This window comes from Pantherophis guttatus, chromosome 3 (genome assembly GCF_059756535.1).
Source record: "Pantherophis guttatus breed Tessera chromosome 3, ASM5975653v1, whole genome shotgun sequence".
Lineage (NCBI taxonomy): Eukaryota > Metazoa > Chordata > Lepidosauria > Squamata > Colubridae > Pantherophis > Pantherophis guttatus.
In genome coordinates, this window is record NC_142065.1 from 142,530,667 (window position 1) to 142,553,970 (window position 23,304).

At 40.7% G+C, this 23,304-nt stretch overlaps 2 protein-coding genes across 3 annotated transcripts; both read left to right on the forward strand.

Moving 5' to 3' along the window:
• Positions 1 to 854: 854 nt before the first annotated feature.
• On the forward strand, positions 855 to 6,592 carry LOC117658306 (leukocyte elastase inhibitor-like). 2 transcript variants are annotated; one of them, XM_060684761.2, is made up of 7 exons: positions 855 to 1,564; positions 1,754 to 1,937; positions 2,441 to 2,578; positions 3,663 to 3,780; positions 4,116 to 4,258; positions 4,826 to 4,993; positions 5,684 to 6,592. In XM_060684761.2, exons 2-7 carry the CDS (start codon positions 1,770 to 1,772, stop codon positions 6,089 to 6,091), a joined length of 1,143 nt encoding a protein of 380 aa, XP_060540744.2. In that variant the 5' UTR covers positions 855 to 1,564; positions 1,754 to 1,769; the 3' UTR covers positions 6,092 to 6,592. The 2 variants fall into 2 exon arrangements, with proteins under 2 accessions (XP_060540744.2, XP_060540745.2); XM_060684762.2 differs by lacking the exon at positions 1,754 to 1,937 and having other exon boundaries at positions 968 to 1,564.
• Positions 6,593 to 11,083: 4,491 nt separating this feature from the next.
• Positions 11,084 to 21,993, forward strand: LOC148114847 (leukocyte elastase inhibitor-like). Its single transcript, XM_087890274.1, has 7 exons — positions 11,084 to 11,483; positions 11,615 to 11,798; positions 13,134 to 13,271; positions 13,941 to 14,058; positions 17,290 to 17,429; positions 18,224 to 18,391; positions 21,233 to 21,993. The coding sequence occupies exons 2-7, from the start codon at positions 11,631 to 11,633 to the stop codon at positions 21,641 to 21,643; spliced, it is 1,143 nt and encodes a 380-aa protein (XP_087746400.1). The 5' UTR covers positions 11,084 to 11,483; positions 11,615 to 11,630; the 3' UTR covers positions 21,644 to 21,993.
• Positions 21,994 to 23,304: the final 1,311 nt, after the last annotated feature.

The window sequence follows — 23,304 nt, forward strand, 5'->3', positions numbered from 1 at the left end:
TTCTTTATCTTAATATCTTTATATTTGTTTGGGGTTGGCTTTCTTCCCTTTCATCTTTTTTATTGTACAGCAATCTTTCTCCTCAAACCTACCACCTCTCTTTTCTTTCCTTCTTACTTTCTCTTCCCCCCACCCTCTTCTTCTCCTCCCTATTTCCTCTTCCTTTCTCCTTCTCCTCCTCTCTTCCTCCCTCTCTTACCGTCACTCCTACTCTAATTTCCCTTCCCTTCCTTCATCCCTCTCTATTACTGTATCCTTTTATGCATATGGACTACTCAGAGGGCTGAAAAAGTTATTTTTGACTGGTCCTCACACTTTTGACCAGTCCTCGAACTTACGACTGTCCTCACATTTTACATTTTTGCCCTATCTTGTCATCATGGTGAAGAGAAGCAGTTGTGAAATGAGTGACATGGTTGTTAAGAATGCTGCACGGGCATAAATGTGAGGATGGTCATAAGTGTGAGGACCAGTCAAAAGTGCGAGGACCTGTCAGAAATGACTTTTTTCAGCCCTCTGGTTAGTCCTTTTGTGCATATGGACTACTCAGAGGGCTGAAAAAGTTATTTTTGACTGGTCCTCGCACTTTTGACCAGTCCTCGAACTTACAACTGTCCTCACATTTTACATTTTTGCCCTATCTTGTCACCATGGTGAAGAGAAGCAGTTGTGAAATGAGTGACACGGTTGTTAAGAATGCTGCACGGGCATAAATGTGAGGATGGTCATAAGTGTGAGGACCAGTCAAAAGTGTGAGGACCTGTCAGAAGTGACTTTTCAGCCCTCTGAGTAGTCCCTATACACATAGCCATGGCCACCCGGTCACATGACCAGCTAGCCACGCCCACCCAGTCACATGGCCTCCAAGCCACGCCCACACAATAAGCCACGCCCACAATGGTGTCCTTCTTACCAATGTTAAAATCTGTTCACCTTACCCTATACACATAGCCATGGCCACCCGGTCACATGACCAGCTAGCCACGCCCACACAGTCACATGACCAGCTAGCCACGCCCACAAAATAAGCCACGCCCACAATGTCCCTCTTTACCAATGTTAAAATCTGGTCACCTTACTTTAAAAGCAAGTTCTCTTCTGTAGGTTTCTTGCGCCCATTTGGCTTCTGCTGCTCCTGACACTTTTGGTTTTCCTTCTCCCCCCCCCCCTTTTCTCCTTTCCCCCTTCATCTTCTCTGCTGTCTTCTTTCCTTTCCTCCCCTCTCCTTCCTCTCCTTCCCTTTCAGCGAGCTTGTGCTGGGGCGGTGGGCTAAGTGCGTGTATTGGAGGCACTGTGCGGATGTGGGCAAATTGATAGCAACCCCACCCTTCCTCCTACACTCGCTCTTCTCAGGCCTTCCAACTCTCCGAGCCTGCCTGGTTCAGAACGCTTCCCCTACCAGCCAGTGAAAGTGGAGAGTCCCGGGGCTTTGCCGTCTCATCAGCTCCAGAGGCAGCCCGGCGCTCCCTTCCTCGCAAAGTCAAGACCGGCGGGGATCTGTGCGGCTCCGGCTCTCTGCGCATCCAACCCACCTTCAGCATCGCCACTGGTCTTCTCTCGGGAGGTAAGGGCCGGTCCCGCGACGGTCGCTTTTTGCCATTTAAAGCTTGCGCCTGCTCTCCCGTCGTCGTTGCGCGGTATTTCAAAGGTGCCTCCGAAATTTATTTATTCTTTCTTTCTTTCTTTCTTTCTTTCTTTCCTTCTTTCTTCCTTCCTTCCTTCCTTCCTTCCTTCCTTCCTTCCTGTTTGCAAGGTTTCCTGTGGTCACTATGGGTAAACTGGCTAATGCAAACTCGCAGTTTGCTCTGGATCTTTTCCAAAAGTTGACGGAAGTCCACCCAACCGGCAACGTTTTCTTTTCTCCGCTCAGTTTATCGTCCGCCCTGGCCATGATCGTTTTAGGGGCCCGGGGTAACACAGCTTCGGAACTCTTGAAGGTCAGCAGGTATTTTTCTGATGTGTTAATATGGCTGCTATGAGGAATTGTGGCTCTTTTGTAAGGAGAGTTGTATTTTAAGTGCTGTATATTTGAAAGACCCCTCCATTACGGGGAAGCTATATTGGGATTTAAGAGAGAGAGAGTCGACACAGATTCTGTAATTTATATCCTAAAATAATTTTGAATAAAGCCACCTTTTTTCTCACTTCTCCAGGACAGAATATATAGTAAACACATTTCAGACTTTGGTAAATCCTCAATTTTTCCTCGTATATGTATAACCCATCGTATTAATCTTATATATTGTATGCGCCTCTTTTAAGATGAAACCTAAGTTTGCAAAGAATGGTCCATCCTAATGTTTGTTTATATATGCTTTCTACCTGCGAATCTGTAGATTTCTGAAATGTCTTCATTGCTCTTAGGCAAAATTATGTTTGCACTAACCCTAATTTCACTGTTCTTATTGGTACTAAATTAGGGCTTATCTTTTCCATGCAGACACTTCATTTTGATGGTGTTGAAGACCTTCATTCAGTATTTCACATGCTCAATGCTGAAATTAACCGGAGCAACGCACCCTACATTCTGAAACTTGCTAATAGATTGTATGGAGAAAAAACTTTCAACTTTTTGTCTGTAAGTAGATTGCTAAATAAATAAACATCAATAATGTATGGGTCATCAGAATGGCTTTATAAATCAATTTCAAATTTTATTAGACTATGATATTCATCAATACAGTTATCCTTTGCTTTAAGGGAATCTTTAATCTCTCTTAATTAGGCCTGCTATGGTCAGCCCGGCCCAAAATGATACAGTGAGATCTAATCACATCCAGTCATTCATTTTCTTACACCTAATGGACAGAATCTAGCCAAATGGATCTTATAACCACCAAACCTGAGAGATTGCAGGGTGTGGCTATTCTGAACCTCTTCCCCTCTCCATTTTGGGACTGCGCAGCCTCTTAAACTGGGTGTCTCTCTGGGAAAACACCGTGTTTTGCTAAAATTTCCTATCCCCACCCCCTATTGCTTCTCCAGGTGCACATTCCATCCCAGCTATGAAATATGCCATTTTACAGGTTCATTCTTTTTCTCTCTTTTATCCACATACAGTCATGTTTCTTGGGAGATATAGAAGTATTTCAGCTCACCTTATGAGATAGATCCAGATTTTCCAATTAGATTTGAATTATATTATACATACAAATTGTATGTATAACATGCATCTCTTTTCAGAAGAATAAACTTTCCTCATTTTATCATACAAATATGAATAAATAAACAAACAAACAAACAAACAAACAAACAAACAAACAAACCATTCTGTTCAGGGCACATTTCAGTTGAAACAAATGATGCTAATCTCATGGTTAAAGTATTGAAGAAGGCTAGTGGTATTGTTCAGATTAAGCATAGTTATCATGACAGTGAATTGGAAAATTTCAACACAGACTAGGTCAACCTATTAGAAAGAGACATGTCTTCGTTATGCTATTATGAGTGCTTGTCTAAATGCAGTTAGAAAATTCTACAGCATGACTGATGAAGACAAAGGCTGCCAAGTAGGAACAGGGAGATTAACTGGATCTCTGATAGATTGGACATGATAAATCTTAGTATTTATTACTTATTAAATGTACATGCTTCTCCTCCTGCTATCCATAATAATTATATTTATTTTATAATTATAAGTATTATATGTCTCATTTTACTAGGATTTCTTGACTAGCACCCAGAATTTGTATGGAGCTGAATTATCCACAGTGGACTTCTCAAATGCTCCAGACAAGGCAAAAAAGGAAATTAATCAATGGGTTGAAGAGCAGACTGAAGGTGAGATTTTTTTAAAAAAATTAACAACTATAGTTTTATCTTTTCTTGGATCTACATGATAGTCAAACCCTTTTATCAAATAAAAGAATTGATAAAAGAGAAACCAAAATAATAGTTTGGAACAGTTAATTTTACTGAATGGGTTCTTTTTGTATACTGTTTAATAAGGGATCCAGTAAGCAGCATGTAATTTGAGAATAATTGCAGAGCAGAAATGTAAATTTAAAAAAATAAAAATAGAAATGTGCATTTTCTATTAGTCTCATTGATCTGGTAATATTATTTAGACCTCAGTTCCTGGCACAGCTAATTAACAGTGAAATTTCTCCATCAAGGTAAAATCCCAGAGTTGTTATCCGAAGGATCCATCAATGAAATGACTAAATTGGTTTTGGTGAACGCTGTCTACTTTAAAGGCAACTGGGCAAAGGTATTTAAAGAAGAAGATACTGAAGACAAGCCTTTTAGACTAAATAAGGTAAATGGTTATTTTCAGTCTCTTTTCTGTAATAATAGCTTGTTGTTTAGACATGAGTAGGAATACGCACTCATGAAGTATCAGGTCCAAGCTTTCATATGATAGCGCTGAGCACATAACCCGAACTTATCAGATAAGTTAGTGTTTTTGAAGCCTTATATTAGTTCCTTTGACCCTAATCACTAGTTACAAATCTCAGCTTTCCCATAAATTAAACATAATTCCATTCTGAAATATTTTACTGAATTTAGCATTGTCATTTGCTGTAATATATGAAGGAAAACCATAAAGCAATTTTTATTTTTTTTATACTATCGGTAGTTTTTTCCCCTTGGTTTACTGTATTTTTTCAATTGATTTAGATGTTCTGTTTATCCTTAACTTGGAAATGAATTTAATTTAGTTTAGTAGAGTTGTATAGTTCCAAAGAGCAGCTATATATTAATATCGTTTTGCAAAGATTCACTTCCGAGAACTAGTTCTATCAATTTCAGCATATACATACAGAAGATTTCTTTCTTTGTTGTTTGATAGGGTCCTCACTGTAATATTTTTTTAAAAATCCAGACAGAAAAAAAGAATGTGAAGATGATGTTTATGGAACAGGAACTTCCTTTTGGTTATATCCCTGAATGCAAGTGTCGTGTGCTGGAATTGCCATACAAGGGAGAGGATCTTAGCATGATCATCCTTTTGCCTGACAGCATTGAGGATAATTCCACAGGCCTGGAACTGGTGATTCTATTGTTTCCTGCTATTGCTATAAAATTATTGTCCTAAACAAAATTATTCTAAATATCACATGAATACAGTACAGGACAAAATTGTGGTTTATGTGATAGATTGAGTGGGTCCACATACATCAGTGGGGTTCAGAAGAGAAGCTGCGTTATTCTGGTGATCTCCAGAAAATCTTTAAAAGTTTTATGCATTTTTGTACAAGACACTATGAATCCTTAATCATATTGGGTGAAAGAGTTGAAAACAGATTAGATCTGAATTAGATTTAAATAGTATCTTAAATAGTAAACAGTAAGGTATCTATGAAATAGATGCTTTTTATGTTATGTTTGGACAGGACAACCACGGTTTTGCTTGAAAATACTTCTTTAAAAATCTATGTTTACTTCTAATAATGTTTATGCTATAAACTCTGCATTAATTTTTTCCCATCTAAACATCAAGCTGCAAATAGTTTAGCATGTGGCAGAAACCCTCTTGCACTCAGTTCAATGCCATATTTTTATTGTTTCCCATAGAGAAAGACCATGTCTGGGGTAGAGAAATGTGCTCTCTGGTTCTGCAAATTCATTCATACTGAAGTCAGAGATGTTCTGTTTTTCAGCAAGGAGTTCCTCTGTGCTGAATTGAAAATATTGTGGCACAATGATGCAAATGATTACTTCTCTTTCTTTGTCTTTTTAGCTGGAGAAGCAGCTTACTTTGGAAATACTGCAAGGATGGACCCAGCCAAAGTATATGAATTCTGGTGTGGATGTCAAAGTACATCTACCTAAATTTCAGCTGGAAGAAAACTATGATCTTAAATCTTACTTTGCAGCATTGGGGCTAGTAGATTTGTTTGACAGTGGCAAGGCTGATTTGTCTGGAATGTCAGGAGCTCAGGATCTCCATGTGTCTAAAATTGTTCACAAGTCCTTTCTAGAAGTAAATGAAGCGGGCACTGAAGCAGCAGCAGCTACTGCTGCTACAGATGAGGATTATTGTTCTCCCATGGTGGAGGATTTTAATGTTGACCATCCTTTCCTATTTTTTATCCGTCATAATCCAACAAACACGATACTTTTCCTTGGTAAATTTGCTTCTCCATAAAGAGTATCGTAAGTCATAAAACCAATTTCCAGTCTCCTATAATATACACGTTCCTCTGTTTGCTTGGGGGAATTGCCATGAACAAGTTGGGTTCCTCCAGATGTTTTCCATGTTTGATTTTCTTGACCTCCTGAGCCAATTAATAGATTTTGTGTGACACTTTGCTCTAAAGCATGGCTGTCAAACTCGCGGTCCACAGGCCAGATGAGTCATGCGCTGGCCATGCCCTCGCCCGGATTTAGCGAAGGGGAAAAAAGTCGTGATACGTCACATCATGATGCCATGATGTAAATTTGATACCCCTGCTCTAAAGGGTAGCCATCTCTAATTTAGGACATTCAACTGTGTTTGACTGCAGTTCCTTTAATTTCCAGCTAGCTAGGAATTCTGGGGATTGTAGTTTGAGCTGTTTGGAAGCCATCAGGCAGCTACTGTGCATTGTATTTGTAAAACGAATAACACATGAATTACTGAAATAAAGTTGGCCTTCATTTAATATAATGTAAGAGTCTTTGGTCTAGATTCTTTTGTCCTTGAAAATCATTGATAATATAGAATCCAGAACGTGACTTTTTTGTCCATATTGTTACATATTGTACATATTGTTGTCCATCCTTTCAGGCATTGATTTTATTAAAGATAGGTGTGAAATAAAGAAATTCTAATGACATTTTGAAGGGGTTGAAAGACTAGCTGTGAATATGAACAAACACAAGTAGGAGTCCCTGTTCAGATTACATCTTGATGGTAAAGGAATAAGAGTCAGCATCTCTCCATCCTTACCGTGTTTGTATACTGCCATTCTAATCATATTCAATTTTAATACTTTCTTTCCAGGATAGAATTATCTTTAATGAATTTAAGGAAATAATTTTAATACAAGGTTCCGGTGCTCTGATTAATAGATAAATCCTGCACAATTGCTTTGAGATGTATGGGAATTTGGGATGCAGGGGAGAAGTTACTGTGCATGAATCAAGGTTTCACAACATAGACGTATCTGCCCTGTATACTTCTCCATCTGATGATACATGTTGCTGTACAGTCAATTCAGCTTGCCCTAGGACATGGTTTGTCATTTTTGTGATGTCATAGCTAGCCTTGGATGTCACTGCTGAGCTTATAATAACAAGTGTAAACAGTGCTAGAATGAATACACATAACACATTTTGGTAGTTATAAATAAGAATGCAGTTGACTACAGTCAATTCAGCTTGCCCTAGGATAGTGATGGCTAACCTTTTTGCCGTCACATGCCAAAAGTGGGGGGAGCATGGGGGGTCGCAAGTGCTTGTGCCCACATCCATAATTCAATGTGTCCCGCCCTCCCACGCATGCACATGTGACCCCCCCACACTTCCCCTGCTTTTGGCACGTGATGGCACGGTGGGCCCAGTAGGCCCATTTTTCCCTCTCCCCAGGTCCAGAGGCTTTCTAGGAGCCTAGGGAGGGCAAAATCTGCCTTCTCCATCCCCCCAGAGGCCTTCCGGAGGCTGGAAACAGCCAGTTTCCCAACTTCCAGTGGGACCAGAAGGCCTGAAAATCAGTTGGCATGCGCACTGGAGCTGAGCTAGAGCAACACTTGCATGCCGACCAATATGGCTCCGCGTGCGACCTGTGGCACCTGTGCCATAGGTTCGCCATCACGGCCCTAGGACATGATTTGTCATTTTTGTGATGTCATGGCTAGCCATGGATGTCTCTGCTGAGCTTATAATAACAAGTGTAAACAGTGCTAGAATGAATACACATAACACATTTTGGTAGTTATAAATAGGATTCATATTACTCAACTGCATTCTTATCTTGGAACTCAAATGTAGGGATGATTTAATCAAGCCATTTTATTGTATGCAATTCAGATATCTACAAATGATATTTACCATATACAGTTCTTATTTTTATGCAAATTTTCATGTTTTCAAAATTGAAATAAAAGCATTTGTTGCTGTCAAATTTATTATCAGCTAGCGTGGTGATAGAATACTGTATTACTCAGCTCACGTATCACTGAAATTAATTAAATTTACACACTTTGAACCATCATTTATTAACTTAATTGCAATAGGATGAGATTACACAATACACTAAGCCAAAACTAAACAAATCACTTAACATGCATGAAAATGACAAATATGTTGAAAGACTCATTTATTATACCATATGTTAGTCTAGTTCTAAACAAAAATAGGGATTTTATCTTGCATAATTGTAAAATGAAAGCCAATTAAACAAAGATAATGATAGGTCCTCAGTATAAAATTGTAGATTGGAGAAAAGGGATAGAGCAACAAATCCTAGATTGGGGTTATCCTTCTTGCGTTAGGAGCTTGGAACAAAATAGTCAAAAGTTAAGTTCAAAACAGATTTTAAGCCTTTGTCCATCTGTAAACATCTCTGATACTAACTGTACAGTGTCTTTTTTAATACTGAAGCTTGGCTTTCTGCAGTTACAGCTAGTACTATTGGGTTGACTTGTATTTTCCCCTATTTTGAAAAGCTGTAAAAAAAAAAACCCTCAAATGCATGAGCTAATGCAGTTATGTCTCAAACCATTGAATCCATGATGTTATTCCACTGATGGAATAGGCAGTTGATAAGGTTACCAATAGTATGCAGTACTACTTCTGACAGTACAAGGGATTCATTAAGAACTAGTTGCTTGAGACAGATTATGCTAGTATTGTATCCTCTTCTCTAGCTGCCCCAAACAAAGAAGGACTATATCAGGAATGTCAAACTCGACTTCATTGAGGGCCACATCAGGGTTGTGTCTGGGGTGGCCAGGGTGGACACTTGCTGAGGTCATGAGAACCTGAATGAAAATTCTAAAGATTGAATTGATGTTTCAAGTACGATGGAGCACATTCATTGGCATAAACAGAAGAAGCTCTCTGTCATTTGTTGTCCATAATGAAATCTGTTTTCACGATTGTTCGGAAAATTAATTCAAAAGCAATGTGAATAGCAGCAACCTTGGTTCTGATATCCCTGGCCTCTAAAACAGGGGTGTCAAACTGTTGGCTCATATTTAATTGGTTGTCCACTAAGACTCCAAGATCCCTCGCACACTTACTGCTATTAAGCCTAGTTTCTCCTATGCTATATGTGTACTTTTGGTTTTTCTTGCCTAAGTATAAGCACTTACTTTTCCCTACATTGAATTTCATTTTGTTAGTTAGGCCCCAGGGTTCAAGTCTGTCAAGATCTATCTGGATCTTCAGCCTATCATCTAGAGTGTTGGCTATTCCTACTAGCGTAGTATCATCTGCAAATTTGATAACTTCCACTTCTATTCCTTCATCTAAGTTATGAAGATATTGAAGAGTACTGGGCCTAAGACGGAACCTTGTGGTACCCTTATCTTTGATTTTTGTTTCACAACTTTGTTCATTCTGAGCCTTTGCTTTCCTTGCTTCCTGACAAGACTACATATATTGGAACCTTAAAGAGCAAGTTCTCTTCTGTAGGTTTCTCAATCCCATCTGGCTTCTGCTGCTACTTTTGGTTTTCCTTCCCTCTCCTACCACCCCCACCCCCAATTTTCCTCCTTTCCCCCCTCCTCGTCGCCTCTCCTCTCCCTTCCTTTCCGTTCAGCGAGCTTGTGCAGCTGTGGCGGGTGGGCTAAGTGGGTATATTGGAGGCATTATGCGGATGTAAACAAATAGATAGCAACCCCATCCTTCCTCCTACTCTCGCTCCTCTGAAGCCTGCCAACTGTCGAAGCCTGCCTGGTTCAGATCTCCTCCCCTACCAGGCGGTGAAGGTCAGAGTCGCAGGGCGCTACCCCCTCGCCAGTTCCAGAGTCCCCCCAGCGCTCCCTTCCTCCAATGTCAAGACCCTGGATCTGTGCGGCTGTGGCTCTCTGCACATACAACCCACCTTCAGCAGCAGCGCTGGTCTTCTCTTGGCAGTTCCAAAACGTAGGAGTCCCCTGATCTAGGATCTTGGCTATTCCTGCCAATTTAGTATCATCCGCAATTTTGATAAATTCCCCTTCTATTCCCTCATCTAAATTATTTATGAAGATATTGAAGAGTATTGGGCCTAAGACAGAACCTTGTTGTACCCCACTGCTTACTTCCCTCCATGTAGATGTCGTAGCATTAAGGACTACGCGTTGAGGATGGTTTGTTATCCAGTTACAAATCCATCTGATGGTCATGCTATGTATCTCACTTTTTTCTAGCTTACCAAGAAGTAGGTTGTGGTCTACCTTGTTGAATGCCTTGCTGAAGTCTTAAGTATACTATGTCCACAGCATTTCTCTGTTCTACTAATTTAGTCACTATGTCAAAGAATGAAATAAGATTGGTTTGGAGTAATCTGTTTTTAACAAACTGTGCTAACTTCTACTTATTACTTTACTCATTTCTAGATGTTCGCAGATGTTTTTTGATTATTTTTTTCCAGTGTCTTCCTGTGTATTGATGTTAGGGGGATTGGTCTGTCGTTTCCATGGTCTCTTTTTTTCCCCTTGTTTGAAGATGGGAACCACATCAGCTCTTTTCCAGTCCTCTGATAGTTCCCCAATGATCCAGGATTTCTGAAAGATATGGTACAGTGGTTCTGATATGACATCTGCCAGCTCCTTTAGAACTCCAGGATGTAATCTGTCAGGTCCCAGTGATTTATATTCATTCAACATCAGACAGGTGTTCTCTAACCATTTTTTTTAAATTTCTTTTCACTTTTATTTCTAGTCTATCTTTTGCAGCTATGTTTTTGGTAGGTGGGGCCAAACTTTCTTTTTGCATGAAGACGGATGCAAAGACTGAGTTAAGCAGCTCTGCTTTCTCTGCTGCCTGTTACTTCCTTTGCTGTTTCCTTGATTTTTTTTTCTTGTTATTTATAGGTTGAAAGAAACGTTAACAATTCTCTTTGACTTTTGTTTCAAAACGTTGTTCATTCTGAGCCTTTGCTTTCCTGGCTTCCTGACAAGACCACATATATTGGAGCCTTTAAGAGCAAGTTCTCTTCTGTAGGTTTCTCAACCCCGTCTGGCTTCTGCTGCTACTTTCGGTTTTCCTTCCCTCTCCTCCCACCCCCACCCCCCCTTTCCCCCCTCCTCCTCGCCTCTCCTCTCGCTCCCTTTCCGTTCAGCGAGCTTGTGCAGCTGTGGCGGGTGGGCTAAGTGGGTATATTGGAGGCATTATGCGGCTGTGAACAGATAGATAGCAACCCCACCCTTCCTCCTCCTCTCGCCCCTCGGAAGCCTTCCAACTCTCGAAGCCTGCCTGGTTCGGGGAAGGTCGGAGTCCCAGGGCGCTCCCGCCTCGCCAGTTCCAGAGGCCCCCCAGCGCTCCCTTCCTCGCACCCCCAAGACCCGGGATCTGCGCGGCTGTGGCTCTCTGCGCATCCACCAGCATCGGCGCTGGTCTCCTCTCGGCAGGTAAGGGCGGGTCGCCGGTTGCCGTCTAAAGCTTGCGCTTGCTCTCCGGTGTCCGTTGCTCGGGATTGGCGCTATGATTTTAAAGCTGCGTCAGATGTAATTTTCTTTCTTTCGTTTTGCTTGTTTTCAAGCTTTCCCTTCGTCGCTATGGATAAACTGGCTAATGCAAACTCGCAGTTTGCTCTGGATCTTTTCCAAAAGTTGACGGAAGCCCACCCAACCGGCAACGTTTTCTTTTCTCCGCTCAGTGTATCGTCCGCCCTGGCCATGGTCGCCTTAGGGGCCCGCGGTAACACAGCCTCGGAACTCCTGAAGGTCAGCAGGTATTTTTCTGACACGTTAGTATGGCTGCTAATATGAGGAAATGCGGCTCTTTTGTAAGGAGAGTGGAATTTTAAGTGCTGCGTATTGGAAAAACCGCCTCTAGTTTAGGGATGAATCATCTTCTTAAAATGTATTAAGTGAATCGCCAGCTTTAGTTAGGACTTCCAAAAAGTTAGTAAGAGACAGGATCAGTTTTACTACTGATCTGCTGAAGAAACAATTTTCAAGAGACTAAGGGTGATAGATAGGTGATAAGTGATAGAGATAGTCAGGTAGCTACTGTCATCAGCTAGCCAGTATTTGAGGGAGGGAAGACGGGAGATGGAGAGACAGAGAAATGATGGAGAGAGAAGGTAGGTAGGTGATAGATGATAGATAGATAGATAGATAGATAGATAGATAGATAGATAGATAGATAGATAGTAGGTAGGTAGCCAATTTTCTATCACTAAAGTTGGCCTATTGATCAGAGGTCCTTGGAATTGTATTTTTAACTGACAGGTTAGACTCTGAGAAAGTTTGAAAACTCTTGGTTTAATTTTCCACACATAATCCAACCTGTATGGAATAAGGATGTAAGAACAAAATTGATATACAAAAACATACAAAGAAGTAATGTTCTCTTTTTTCGCCTTGGCTCAAGCAAACTCAGCATATAGACTCAAGTCATTGTCTGCTACGCTGAAATTTTCAAGCACCCAATTACAGTAGTAGGTTGTGATAAATGAAAGCAAAAGCTCCTTCCCCAAAAATGTTTAGCCTCTATGGGAAATTAATATTTTGGTCTCCAAATGACAGAGTGTCAGCCCCTTATACTAAATGCGGAAATGGGAAAGAAATAAACATTTTGATGCTCTCCGTTGCGTTCAAAGGAAACGTTGTCTACCCTCTTGCTATTCTTTATCAAAAAAACCATTTGTTATGAAAATCAGACTAATATTCAACTTTTTCCTCCTCCATATAAGTTTCTTTTGTGCTGTAGTCTACGTGGATTTTGTAGCTGATACCCTACGGTAATTTTGAATAAAGTCACCTGTTTAGTTACTTTCCTAAGACAGAATATATGGGAAACACATTCAGGCTTTGGTAAATCCCTATTTCCTCGTATACGTATAACCCATTGTATTAATCTTAGATACTGTATGCGCCTCTTTTAAGATGAAACCTAAGTTTGCAGAGAGTGGTCCATCATACTGTTTGCTTATGTATGCTTTCTACCTGAGAATCTGTAGATTTCTGAAATGTCTCCATTGTTCTTAGACAAAATTATTTCTGAACTAACCAGTTCTTATTGGTACTAAATTAGGACTTATCTTTTCCATGCAGACACTTCATTTTGATGGAGTTGAAGATCTTCATTCAGTATTTCAGACTCTTAATTCTAAAATTAACCGGAGCAATGCACCCTATATTCTGAAACTTGCTAATAGATTGTATGGAGAAAAAACTTTCAACTTTTTGTCTGTAAGTAGATTGCTAAATAAATAAACATCAATAATGTATGGGTCATCAGAATGGCTTTATAGATCAATTTCAAATTTTATTAGCTTATGATATTCATCAATACAGTTATCCTTTGCTTTAAGTGAATCTTTAATCTCTCTTAATTAGGTCTGCTATGGTCAGCCTGACCCAAAAATGATACAGTGAGATCCATTCATATCCAGTCATTCATTTTCTTACACCTAATGGACAGAATCTTGCCAAATGAAGGTTATAACCATCTAACCTACTCTATCCTGAGAGATTCCAGGGTGTGGCTTCCCTGAACCTCTTTCCCCACCCCCTCCAGTTTGGGACTGCACAACCTCTTAATCTGGGTGTCTCTCTCTGGGAAAACTTGGTATTTTGCTAAAAATTCCCCCACCTCACCCCACTGTTTCTCCAGGTGGAGAAACATCACTGCTTTGAAATATGCAGTTTTACAGGTCCATTGAATCTCTAATTGATTGAAGACAATTTTATTTATTGGTTGGTTGGTTGGTTGGTTGGTTGATTATTTATTTGTTTGTTTGTTTATTTTATTTATTTTTTAAATGTTAATACTTTCCTTCTTGCTATCCATAATAATTCTATTTATTCTATAATTTTATATTTTATCGTTTATGGATATTATATGCCTCATTTTACTAGGATTTCTTGACTAGCACCCAGAATATGTATGGAGCTAAATTATCCACAGTGGATTTCTCCAATGCTCCAGACAAGGCAAAAAAGAAAATTAACCAATGGGTTAAAAAGCAGACTAAAGGTGAGATTTTTTAAAAAAAATAACAACTAAAGTTTTATTTTTTCTTGGGTCTACCTCAGGGGTATCAAACTCATATCATCATGGTAGTGTCACGTGACATATCTGGACTTTCCCCCCTTCGCTAAACCAGGTATGGGCATGGCCAGAGCATGACGCATCCAGCCCACGGGCCATGAGTTTGACAGCCTGGTCTACATGATAGTCAAACCTTTACTTTTATTTGCCATAATGCTGCCATAAAATACCAATTTCAGGAACTGATAAAAGAGAAAACACAATAATAGTTTGCAGCCGTTAAATTTACAGAACTGCTGGTTCTACAGTGGTTAATCCAGTCAGCAGTCCGTAACTTGATAAAAGGTATTTTGGGTTTGCATAACAAGTCTGATGAAAAAGAAGTTTGAGAATAACTCACAGATACTTATTGATTAGATTGATTCGTCTTTATAGAAAGGGCTAGTTTATACTATTATAGAAAAGTAAAAGTTGAGGTTCAATGCTAATGCTTTATTCTATTGCAACCCAGGGAGTTGGAAGTCAACACCTTTATTTCTTTTCTATCCTCTCTTCCTCACTTCTCTTTTCCCCTTCCCCATCCCTCTGTGTACCCTGTTTCCCTGAAAATAAGACCTATCCCAAAAATAAGCCCTAGCATGGTTTTTTATGTGCGTGCCTAAGCCCTATCCCCAAAGATAAGCCCTACTTAAGAGCCTGTGCAGATGGCTACCTGCCCATTCTGTCTGTTTGCTCGTGGTGCCGCAGCAAAGAGGCGAGTTGGCGTGATGGACCTGCCCCACACCAACTTGCCTCATGGCCCCAGCAGTGGCACCAGTGCATTGTTCCTGCTCTGCCCCAGCCATGAGAAAGCAGAAGAAGGGGGTTGGCAGCCACACGGGGTTCTGCTAGACGGGGCTGCTGGTGCTGTGGCCACGAGGCAAGGTAGATGTTGGGGCATGGCCTGGCGGCGGGGGCCCTGAGGTAAACCCATGCGGGGCACATGGGGCAGCTTCATCCCTCCTGCCTTGTGGCAGCGGCACTGGCACACTGCATGGCCTCCTGCCCCACTGCGAGCAAGCAGAAGAAGTGGGCCTCTTATACATCGAAAAAAAAAGACTCTCCCTGAAAATAAGCCCTAGTGCTTATTTAGGGACCCGGTCTTATTTTCGGGAAAATCTCAGCTGCTTTTCATACCATCAACCATCATAATCTCTTGGAGCAGCTTCAGGGGATGGGAATGGGAGGCCTTGTGCTATCCTGGTCCACTTCTTTCCTCTGTGGCCACTCTCAATCAGTGTTGATGGGAGGGGAGAGATCCAGCCTTCACTCAGTGCTTTGTGGGGTTCCGCAGAGCTCAGTACCCCTGTATCACCTCTCCTGTGGGAGCTGCATTGGCTGCTGATTTGCTTCCGGGTACAATTCAAGGTGCTGGTTGTCACCTTTCAAGCCCTTCATGTCTTGCGACCAAGTTTTCTGAGGGACCATCTCTTGCCGATCACATCTACCTGACCCATCAGAGCGGGGAGGCAGGGAATGTGTGTCTCTAGGGAGATACACTTGGTGGGACCCAGAAGAAGGGTCTTCTCTGTAGTGGCCCCCTCTCTCTGGAACATCATCTCCCCAAAGATTAGAATGGCCCCCCACTCTAGCACTCTTCTGGAAGTCACTGAAGACTTGGTTCTGCCAGCAGGCCTGGGGAATCCAAAGCAGGACGGAGCCCATTAAATGGCTCGTGTGAGGTGCTATCGCTGAGGTAGGGGTGATTTTATTATATTATTATATGACTCTTCTTATTAGTTTTATTGTTTTTATATGAGGCTTTATATTCTGTAAGCTGCCTTGAGTTGCCATGTGCGAATAGGCGGCAATATAAATTCAATAAATAAATAAATAAGTAAACTAATAAAAGAATTTAAGCTTGAGAGAACAACCCACAGATACATAGGACACAATGTATCCTTGCCCTTAAAGTATCTCCCAAGAGATACAGGTAGTCCTCAACATATGACCACAATTGAGCCCAAAATTTATTTTGCTAAGGCATTTATAAAGTGAATTTTGCCCTATTTTATGACTTTTCTTGCCATAGTTGTTAAGTGAATTACTGCACTTATTAAATTAGTAACCTAGTTGTTAAGTGAATCTGGCTTCCTCCTTGACTTTGCTTATCAAAAAGTGATCACATCACCCCGGGACACTGCAACCGTCATAAATATGAGTCAGTTGCCAAGCATCTGAATGTTGATCATGTGACCATGGAGATGCTGTAACAAAGAGGAGAGGGTCAAGTTATTTACCAAAGCACCTGTAGGCAGGACAAGAAACAATGGATGGAAACTAATCCAGGAGAGAAGCAATCTGGAACTAAGGAGAAACTTCGTAACAGTGAGGACAATTAACCAGTGGAACAGCTTCACTTCAGAACTTGTAGCTGCTTCATCACTGGAGGTTTTTAAGAAGAAACTAGACAGTCATTTGTCTGAAATGGTATAGGGCCATGATGGCAAACTTATGGCATATATGCCACAGGTGACATGTGGAGCCATATCGGTGGGCATGTGAGCTCAGCTCTAGTGTGAATGTGCGGGCCGGCCAACTGATTTTCAGGCCTTCTGGGCCCACAGGAAATTGGGAAACATGCTGTTTCTGGCCTCCAGGACGCCTCCGGGGGATGGGGAAGGCCATTTTCACCTTCCTCAGGCTCCTAGAAAGGCTCTGGAGCCTGGGGAGGGCGAAAAACGGGCCTACCGGGTGCACCATGTCATCACGTGCCAAAAGTGGGGGGAGCGCTGGTGGGGGTCACCCGCGCATGCGTGGGGGGGTGGGGCACATAGAATTATGGGTATGCCACACACATCCCCCCCCTCGTTTTGGCATGTGATGGCAAAAAGATTAGCCATCACTGGTATAGGGTCTCCTGCTTGAGCAGGGGGTTGGACTAAAAGATCTCCAGGATCCCTTCCAGCTCTATTCTGATTGATTGATTGATTGATTGATTGATTGGATTGATTCTGTCATGTGGCACCTTGAGCCACATGACAGAAATGGCCAGTGCCATTTACAGCAGCTTTTGCTAATTCGGGATTTTTTTTTAAAGACAAATATTTACAAGATAATTGCAGAGGGGAAATGTACATTTAAGAAGTGCATTTAGATTAATCTCATTGATCTGATAATATTATTTAAGTCTCAGTTCTTTGCACAGCTAATTAACAATAAAATTTCTCCATCAAGGTAAAATCCCTGAGTTGTTATCTGAAGGATCCATCAATGAAATGACTAAATTGGTTTTGGTGAATGCTGTCTACTTTAAAGGCAATTGGGCAAAGCCATTTAAAGAAGTTACTGAAGACAAGCCTTTTAGACTAAATAAGGTAAATATTTTTTTTTGTCTATCTTCTGTAACAACAGCTTGTTGTTTAGGTAGGTGTAGCAATAGCCACTCTCATGAAGCATCGTAATCCTAATTTACCTGTAGGTTTGTTTGTTTTTTTAAATTTGATTTATATGCCGCCCTTCTCCGGAGACTCAGGGCAGCTTACAATGCGTTAAGCAATAGCCTTCATACTTTTGTATATTTATACAAAGTCAGCTTATTGCCCCCACAATCTGGGTCCTCATTTTACCTACCTTAGAAAGGATGGAAGGCTGAGTCAACCTTGAGCCTGGTGAGATTTGAACTTGCAGTAATTGCAGGCAGCTGATGTTAATAACAGTGCTTTAGTCTGCTGCGCCACCAGGGCTCTTTTGAAGGCTTATGTCAATTCCTTTGACCCTAATCACCAGTTACAAATCTCAACTTTCCCATAAGTTAAACCTAGTTCCATTCTGAAATACTTTACTGAAATTAGTGGGTCACTTGTCTATTTCTCCTAATACACGAAGGAAAACAATAAAGCAATTTTTATTTTTTTTATACTATAGGTAGGTTTTTTCCCTTGCTTTATTTTTTAAGTTGGTTTAGCTGTTCTGTTTATCCTTACCTGGAAATGAATTTCATTTAGCTTAATAGAGTTGTATAATTCCAAAGAACAGCTATATATTAATATAGTTTTGGAAAGATTCAATTCCCAGAACTAGTTCTATCAACTTCAGCATATACATACAGAAGATTTCTTTCTTTGTTGTTTGATAAACTCCTCACTGTAATACTCCTAAAATAATCCAGACAGAAAAGAAGAATGTGAAGATGATGTTTATGGAAGAGAAACTTCCTTTTCGTTATATCCCCGAATGCAAGTGTTGTGTGCTGGAACTGCCATACAAGGGAAAGGATCTTAGTATGATCATCCTTTTGCCTGACAACATTGAAGATAATTCCACAGGCCTAGAACAGGTGATTCTATTGTTTCCTGCTATTGCTATAAAATTATTGTCCTAAACAAAATTATTCTAAATATTACATGAATACTTGGTAGGACACCCATACGCATAGACAAAGTTGTGGCTTATGTGATGCCTTGAGTGGCTCCACATATATCAGTTGGGTTCTGAAGAGAGGCTGCCTTATTTTGGGGATCTCCAGAAAATATTTAAGAGTTTTCTTCATTTTTGTACCAGACACTATGAATCCCTAACCATCTCGGGAGAAAGAGCTGAAAACAGATTAGATCTGAATTAGATTTAAATAGTATCTTAAATAGTAAACAGTAAGGTATCTATAAAATAGACGCTTTTTATGTTACATTTGGAAAGGACAACCACGGTTTTGCTTGAAAATACTTTTTTAAAAAATCTATGTTTACTTCTAATAATGTTTATGCTATAAACTCTGCGTTAATTTTTTCCCATCTGAACATCTGTTAAAGCTTCAAATAGTTTAGCATGAGGCACCAACCCTCTTACAATTAGTTCACTGCCATATTTTTATTGTTTCCCATAGTGAAAGACCATGTCTGGGATAGAGAAATTTGCTCTCTGACTCTGCAAATTCATTCATACTGAAGTGAGAGATGTTCTGTTTTTCAGCAAGAAGTTTCTCTTTGCTGAAATGGAAATATTGTGGCACAATCAGGGCCGGATTTAGATTGAAAGAGGCCCTAGGCTATTCCACTTATGAGGCCCTTTCACCAGTGGTGGGATTCAATATTTAACAACAGGTTCTGTGGGCGTGGCTTAGTTGGGGGTGTGGCTTGGCAATCATGTGACTGGGTGGGCGTGGCTAGCTGGTCACGTGACTGTGTAGGCGTGGGTAGCTCGTCATGTGACCGGGTGGGCGTGGCTATGTGCATAGACTTTTTTCAGAGGGCTGAAAAAAGTCATTTCTGACTGGGCCTCGCACTTTTGACCGGTCCTCACACTTATGACCATCCTCACATTTATGCCCGTGCAGCTTTCTTAACAACCATGTCACTCATTTCACAATTGCTTCTCTTCACCATGGTGACAAGATAGGGCAAAAACGTAAAATGTGAGGACAGTCGTAAGTTCGAGGACTGGTCAAAAGTGCGAGGACCAGTCAGAAATAACTTTTTCAGCTCTCTGAGTAGTCCATATGCACAAAAGGACTACCCAGAGGGCTGAAAAAAGTCATTTCTGACTGGGCCTCGCACTTTTGACCGGTCCTCACACTTATGACCATCCTCACATTTATGCCCGTGCAGCTTTCTTAACAACCATGTCACTCATTTCACAACTGCTTTTCTTCACCATGGTGACAAGATAGGGCAAAAACGTAAAATGTGAGGACAGTCGTAAGTTCGAGGACTGGTCAAAAGTGCAAGGACCAGTCAGAAATAACTTTTTCAGCCCTCTGAGTAGTCCATATGCATAAAAGGATACAGCAATAGAGAGGGATGAAGGAAGGGAAGGGAAATTAGAGTAGGAGAGAGAGGTAGGAAGAGAGAAGGAGAAGGAGAAAGGAAGAGGAAGTAGGGAGGAGAAGAAGAGGGGGAGGAAGAGAAAGTAAGAAGGAAAGAAAAGAAAGGTGGTAGGTTTGAGGAGAAAGATTGCTATACAATAAAAAAGATGAAAGGGAAGAAAGCCAACCCCAAACAAATATAAAGATATTAAGATAAAGAATGAATTGTTAAACTTTAAAGAATAAAAGAGAACAAATATGAATAAATAACAATAATTGGAAACACACATACAAACATACAATCTATTTTCTTTGAACAGAGTATTTGGCCGGTTCACAAATTTAAACAGTGTTTAGTCATTTCAATTAAATTTACAATTTCTATAGTTCCTTTTTGCCATATTTATTCCTCATCTATTTTTGTAAAAAACCAATATTACCCTCATCCTCATCTCTAATCTTAATCAAATTCAATTTTTCCCTTCTATTCTATATTATACCCCTTCCCATTGTCATCTATTTTTATATCCATCCTCACATTGGTTAATTATGTAATATTAGTTGTTTAATATAAATTCAACATTTTAATATAAATCAATTAGTTATATAACTACCTTTTTTGTATATTAATCAATATGAACATGAATATTCCAATTATTTCCATGCAATCCAATTTCTTACAAATCCATTAATTATATTTACCAATAATAATAAACCAAATACTTTCCCCCATATATTCCTCCAAACCACAACTTAACCATTTCTGCTTTCAGAAATATACAATTAATAGTATCTCAATTATTACAATTCCCTAGTTAAATACAGCTTTCTTTTCTTTTGTGTTTTAAAATCCTGAACTCTTCTCTTTTTCCCTAAATTTCCCATTGTTTGCACGTACCTTTTTTGGTGAGGAAAAAGAAAAGAATTCTGCCTGCCTAATTTTCCAACCTTGCAGCAACAGCAAAGCAGTTTCACTTTCGTTTCTCAGTATAGCTAGGGGAAAAAAAATCAGCACTCTTTGGAAGGAAGCAAAACAGCGGAGACAAATCAGCTGAGAGCCGGGAGGCCAATTAGCCTATGCTGAAGCTCCGGGGGCCAATAACATTACAAAAAAAATACCGAACCCTTTGTTAAATTGCTGGCTCCCCCGCCCCTTGCCCACCACTATTTATTGGCAATAAATAGTGGTGCGGAGGGGCGGGGGAGCCAGCAATTTAACAAAGGGTTCGGTGCAGCCACCTAGAACACCCAGAATCCCACACTGTGTAGGCCCCTCTGGATCTTGAGGCCCTAGGCTGAAGCCTAGTTAGCCTATAGGAAAATCCGGCCCTGGGCACAATGATGCAAATGATTACTTTTCTTTCTTTGCCTTTTTAGCTGGAGAAGCAGCTTACTTTGGAAAAACTGCAAGAATGGACCCAGTCCAAAAATATGAACTCCAGCGTGGACGTCAATGTACATCTACCTAAATTTCAGCTGGAAGAAAACTATGATCTTGAATCTTACTTTGCAGCATTGGGGCTAGTAGATGTGTTTGACAGTAGCAAGGCTGATTTGTCTGGAATGTCAGGAGCTCAGGATCTCCATGTGTCTAAAATTGTTCACAAGTCCTTTCTAGAAGTAAATGAAGCGGGCACTGAAGCAGCAGCAGCTACTGCTGCTATATGTGTATATTCTTGTTGTGTGGTCATGGGGAAGGATTTTAATGCTGATCATCCTTTCCTATTTTTTATCCGTCATAATCCAACAAACACGATACTTTTCCTTGGTAGATTTGCCTCTCCATAAAGAGTATCGTAAATCATAAAACCAGCTTCCAGCCTCCTATAATATACACATTTCTCTGCGTGCTTGGGAGAATTGCCATGAACAAGTTGAGTTCCTCCAGATATCTTCCATCTTCAATTTTCTTGAACTCCTGAGTCTTTTAACAGGTTTTATGTGACACTTCGCTCTAAAGGGTAGCCATCTCTAATCTAGGACATTCAGGTGTGTTTGACTGCAGTTCCTTTAATTTCCAGCTAACTAGGAATTCTGGGGATTGTAGTTTGAGCTGTTTGGAAGCCATCAAGCAAAGGTGTTTGTAAAACGAATAACACATGAATTACTGAAATAAAGTTGACCTTCATTCAATATAATGTAAGAGCCTTTGGTCCAGACTCCTTTGTCCTTGAAAATCATTGATAATATAGAATTCAGAAAGTGACATCTTTTTTGTTCTTGGAAATGCAAAGCCATTTGGCACGTGCCTTAGTAAGTACCGTGTTTCTCAGAAAATAAGACCGAGTCTTATTTTCTTTTAGACTTGAAAATGAACACTTGGGCTTATTTTCGAGGCAGTTTTACTTTTTTTGAGGTGCAGAAGGCCAGACTCCGTGAGCTGGATGCTCCATGGATCAATGGTGGGTTGCCCCCGGTTCGCACCAGTTCTATAGAACCAGTAGTAAAATCGGCCCTGATGTCATCAAAATGCTTCTGCACATGCGCAGAAGAGCACACACGGCCCCATTGCAAACCGGTAGTAAAGGTAAGTAGAACCCACCTCTGCTGTGGATACACCGTTGCCTCCATTCCAAACCTTCAGTGTTCGGAATGGAGGCTTTTTGGCGAACAGGAGGAAAATGGGAGGAGGAAAATTCTCCTGCCTGCCATCCTTTCCTCAGTCTGTGCTGAGCTTGAGGAATGGATGACAGGCAGGAAAATCCCTCCCCCTCAATTTTCTTCCCATTCGCCAAAATACATCCCACGAGCCTCCCAATAAGAGGGGAAAAGCAAAGGGGCTGGCCGCGAAGGTGCCGGCTTCAGGGAAGCGGCCCAACAAGTAGAAGCACTGCACCCAGAAAGAGAAGGGCAAAAGTGGTATTTGCGCTGCCCCAAGGGGCCAGTGGGCTGCAGCTGCAGCCGGACAACCCCCCCCCACCCGCGCTGCCACTCCTGCTGGCCACGCCCATTCCCCCAGGCTTATTTTCAGGGTAAGGGTAATATTAGGCCCCTGCCCCAAAAAATAGGGTTGGGATTATTATTGGGGTGGTCGTGTTTTTGGAGGAACATGGTACCTTATGAGGAATTAGGGTATAACTTTTCTTATCATTCAGTAAATGCAGAATTGTTTACATACGAATCACCACTGACCTCAATCTACTAATTTTTTGATATTTTTTGTCCAATTGTCTCTGCTCAGTAAATCTGAACTATATATTGTTAGGCATTGATTTTATTGAAGGTAGGTATTAGATAAAGAAATTATAATGTCAGTTTGAAGAGTTTTGTTTTTTTTAAATTTGATTTATATGCTGCCTTTCTCCGGAGACTCAGGGCGGCTTACAATGCGCTAAGCAATAGCCTTCATACTTTTGTATATTTATACAACGTCATCTTATTGCCCCCACAAACTGGGTCCTCAATTTACCTACCTTAGAAAGGATGGAAGGCTGAGTCAACCTTGAGCC